Raw genomic sequence first — 3,284 nt, 5'->3', positions numbered from 1 at the left:
TAGGGACGAAAAAGTTAAGCATCCACGGCTTCTGTGGTTCTGCGCCTGTTCTAAAAATAGTTTGTTTTAGGGTGGTCCTCCCACATATCACATGATGTAAAAGATTGTTTTTGCCAACTTTGTATGTATTGGATGGGTGAAAAGTGGGTATCTTTGACTAGTCTGAGATTTGATACTACTGCCTGGGCCTGACCCTTTCTTTTTGTGTGTTTATTATTAGAGAAAGTCATTAGTGTGCTCGCTGCCTGTCTGGAAAGTGAGAATCAAAACGCTCAGAGGATTGGAGCAGCCGCACTGTGGGCTCTCGTTCACAATTACCAGAAGGTCAGTTGTTAAAATCATTGTCCCTGGGGGGCAAACGCCAGGCTTCTCGGGATATCAGAGGAGTGTCAGCAAGGGAAAAAAAGTCAAAGACAGTGTTGCCTTTGTGCGTTCAAACCATTAGTAAACCATTGGTTGAAATCTCTCATGTTACCATTTCCATAGGAGGCGCCTCAGTCCCAAGTGTTTCTCTTGGGTGAATTCTCCCTTGTTAATAGAACTAGATTTGCCATATTCATGCAGTGTTAGTATGAATCATTTTTCCTAAAAGATGTGTCCAGGAGAAATTCATCTTGACATCCAGCCAGACAGTGAATTTTTATCCAGTTGTGGGATTCGCTTTTCTCCCAGACATGTCATTGCTGAGCTTTGAAGTCAGCTCACTTCTCACAGGGCCAGCCCTGTTAGAATGGCAGGCAGGTTCTCTGGCCTCAGCTCTCCTGATGGCAGACATCTCACTCCTCAGAGAGATAGCTCCGTGTCCCTGGCGGCTAAGTGGTGACCAGCAGGTAGATCCCTGAGTGGTGCTCAGGCAGCCGGGCGGTCCTGGTCAGTGGGCTGCCCTCCCTGCTGGCTGGGTCAGCACATAGCAGGACAGAGGCCACTCTTGTCCCCGGCACCCCTGACCCCCAGGGCCCAGCACACGCTCGGGCATTTTGAAGTCCCTCAAAAAATACGTGAGCAACTGACGAACTGCTCATATTCCATATTGTTGATCTGAAATCTGAGGCTTGAGGGAATAATGAAGCACTGAAACTAAGATGGCATAGCTGAAAGTAGCAGATTGAGACTGGGGGAGAGGTGGGGGAAGGGGAGGAAAGGAAGAGCATGGGACAGCAGAGGAAGAACCTGGTTGCACGGGGAGGGGAGTGGGGGGCACAGCGGGACGGACCGGCTTCTCTGGCTGCTTCCTTCTCTCCTGCAGTGTCTTGTTGAATACTGTAGTCCACGAGTGCGGAGTTCGCACTGTGCCGTCCGGCCTCTTAAGCACATGGGACTAAGCCTGACTGATGGATGGCTCTGTGTTATCTCTAGGCAAAAACAACTTTGAAAAACCCATCAATAAAAAGAAGAGTGGAAGAAGCATATTCCTTAGCAAAGAAAAGTAAGTTTTATTATTAAAGAGACTATAGTTAAACTTGAAATCTATACAGACTTCCCTGATTAATGAAATATTTGGACAGTTCACAACAGAATGGCAGTTTCCTACACTGATGTTTTACACTGACGTCTGAGGGGCTTTTTTGTGAAAGCATTGTGAGGGAGCAGACTTCTTTGTGAAGGCATTGTAAAGTGGGCCAGTATTTGATCCATGCTTTTCACTGTAAATATTTTTTTTCAGTAATAAAATGCTGTAATAGGTGAGAATATTTGAGACATAGTAGTTTCTTAAGACATGTCAGTGGTCTTTCTCTCGGTCATTTTTTCTTCTTGTACCAAATTTCTTTCTGCCAATGGCTACCACTGCTGCAGTGTGTTCTCGGGTGATAAGAATTGGGCCCAATTAAAATTGACCTTGAACAGAAAACTTTGATCCAACGTCAGGGAGCTGAATTACAGTCTTCCAAGAATAGATTCCATTGTCCCTGCACCCACTCAGCCCTGTGATATGATCATGGTATGAGGCAGGGTTTTCCTCTCGAAGGGCATTTTTCATTTTAAGTGACACCAGTTTTCAACAAGCTTTATTCTCTAAACCTTTTTTCTGTTAAGATACTGAACTGTGTCTTTCCTGTACTGTTCTGTATCTATTGGTTATTAATTTGTGTTTTTATAAAGTGTGATTTTTTTTTTTTTTTTTGGTGGTAAGTGGTTCGATTGTGGGGGTTTGGCTTTTTTTCCCCCTTTGGTTTTTTTCCTAGCTGTGACCATGAGTTTCTGTCGGTAGTGAATAACTGAGTTATGTGTTAGGGATGGTACATAAAAAAGCAAGACATTCATTTGGGCTTATAGGTAGTGAGTGTCCATTGTGGGGCTATATTATTTTTTGTTTATATTCTTTGGCTAAACCATTAACTAAAGATAAATTTTACAATGTCTTAATTTTTAAAATGTATTTTGAATATTAAATTTAAAAATATTCTTACAGTGCTAGTGCATCAAGGATTGAAACAGAACTGGAAGCTACACACAGTTCTGTTCACATCAGTGAGTGTGTGTCTGCTGCTCAGTGCAGTGCTGAAGTTTAATAAACTTGCTCTTCTATGCTCTGATCTTTCTGTCTCAGCTTTCTCAGACTCAGAAGAAACCCCTCTAAGTGCCTATTATTTGAAATGTCTTGAAAACCTTGTACAGCAGCTTAACTCTTCATGAACGCCCTGGGGTGCTCTGCCCCGAAGCAGGCGGCCACTGGACAGGTGAGCCAACCTTGAAGCAAGTTGTGTGTAGACCCATCCCCGAAGACATGCTAAGCCTCCGCAGCAAAAGGTGTAGAGAGTCCTGGGACACAAGCAGTTTTACCTTTTTCTATGCAATGTGTTTTGTAAAAATCTTATTTATCAGTTATTTAATAAAATATTTTTAGTAACTGAAAATTGACTAACAATTTCTGCTTGCAGCCTTTTATCAGTCTCATGAATATAAATTTGAGGAATGGAAAGAAGACATTGTGTTCTGATCTTTTTTTAAAAAAACATTGTATGTAAAATTTGGCTCTTGTCAATACAAATCCTTATTTTTCAAAACATACACATCAGTGAATGGATATTTGTAGTAAATGTGTTTAGTTTGGTGAGTAGCTTATTTTTGTAATTTTTAGTAATATTAACTCCTTTCCATATGATTTATAAATGTGTTATATTTTATTATTTTCACCTTTCAACTTCTGAAATGCTGTATAGTAAAAAAACAAAAAACAAACAAAAAAAAAGGAAGAAGTGGAATGTATGGTCATTTACACCTGGATTCAAATTCTGTCTCAGCTCAGAACATCATGAAGAAAAAGAATGTGAGAAATCTGTTAG

The 3,284-nt window shown here is 41.1% G+C and overlaps 1 protein-coding gene across 4 annotated transcripts in view; it reads left to right on the top strand.

Annotated features, from left to right (window-relative positions):
• The window catches only part of RTTN (rotatin), a 119,099-nt gene extending 116,239 nt beyond the window's left edge, over positions 1-2,860 (top strand). For all 4 annotated transcript variants that reach the window (XM_010855045.1, XM_010855047.1, XM_010855046.1 and 1 more), the window contains 3 exons: positions 221-324; positions 1,357-1,426; positions 2,549-2,860. In XM_010855045.1, coding sequence (XP_010853347.1) covers positions 221-324; positions 1,357-1,426; positions 2,549-2,634 — 260 coding nt within the window. In that variant the 3' untranslated portion in view covers positions 2,635-2,860. The remainder of the gene's footprint in view (positions 1-220; positions 325-1,356; positions 1,427-2,548) is intronic.
• Positions 2,861-3,284: the final 424 nt, after the last annotated feature.

This window comes from Bison bison, unplaced genomic scaffold (assembly GCF_000754665.1).
Source record: "Bison bison bison isolate TAMUID 2011002044 unplaced genomic scaffold, Bison_UMD1.0 scf7180017864353, whole genome shotgun sequence".
In the NCBI taxonomy this organism is placed as follows: Eukaryota; Metazoa; Chordata; class Mammalia; order Artiodactyla; family Bovidae; genus Bison; species Bison bison.
Note: the sequence above shows the minus strand (reverse complement) of the source record. Positions and strands in the feature narration are given on the sequence as shown.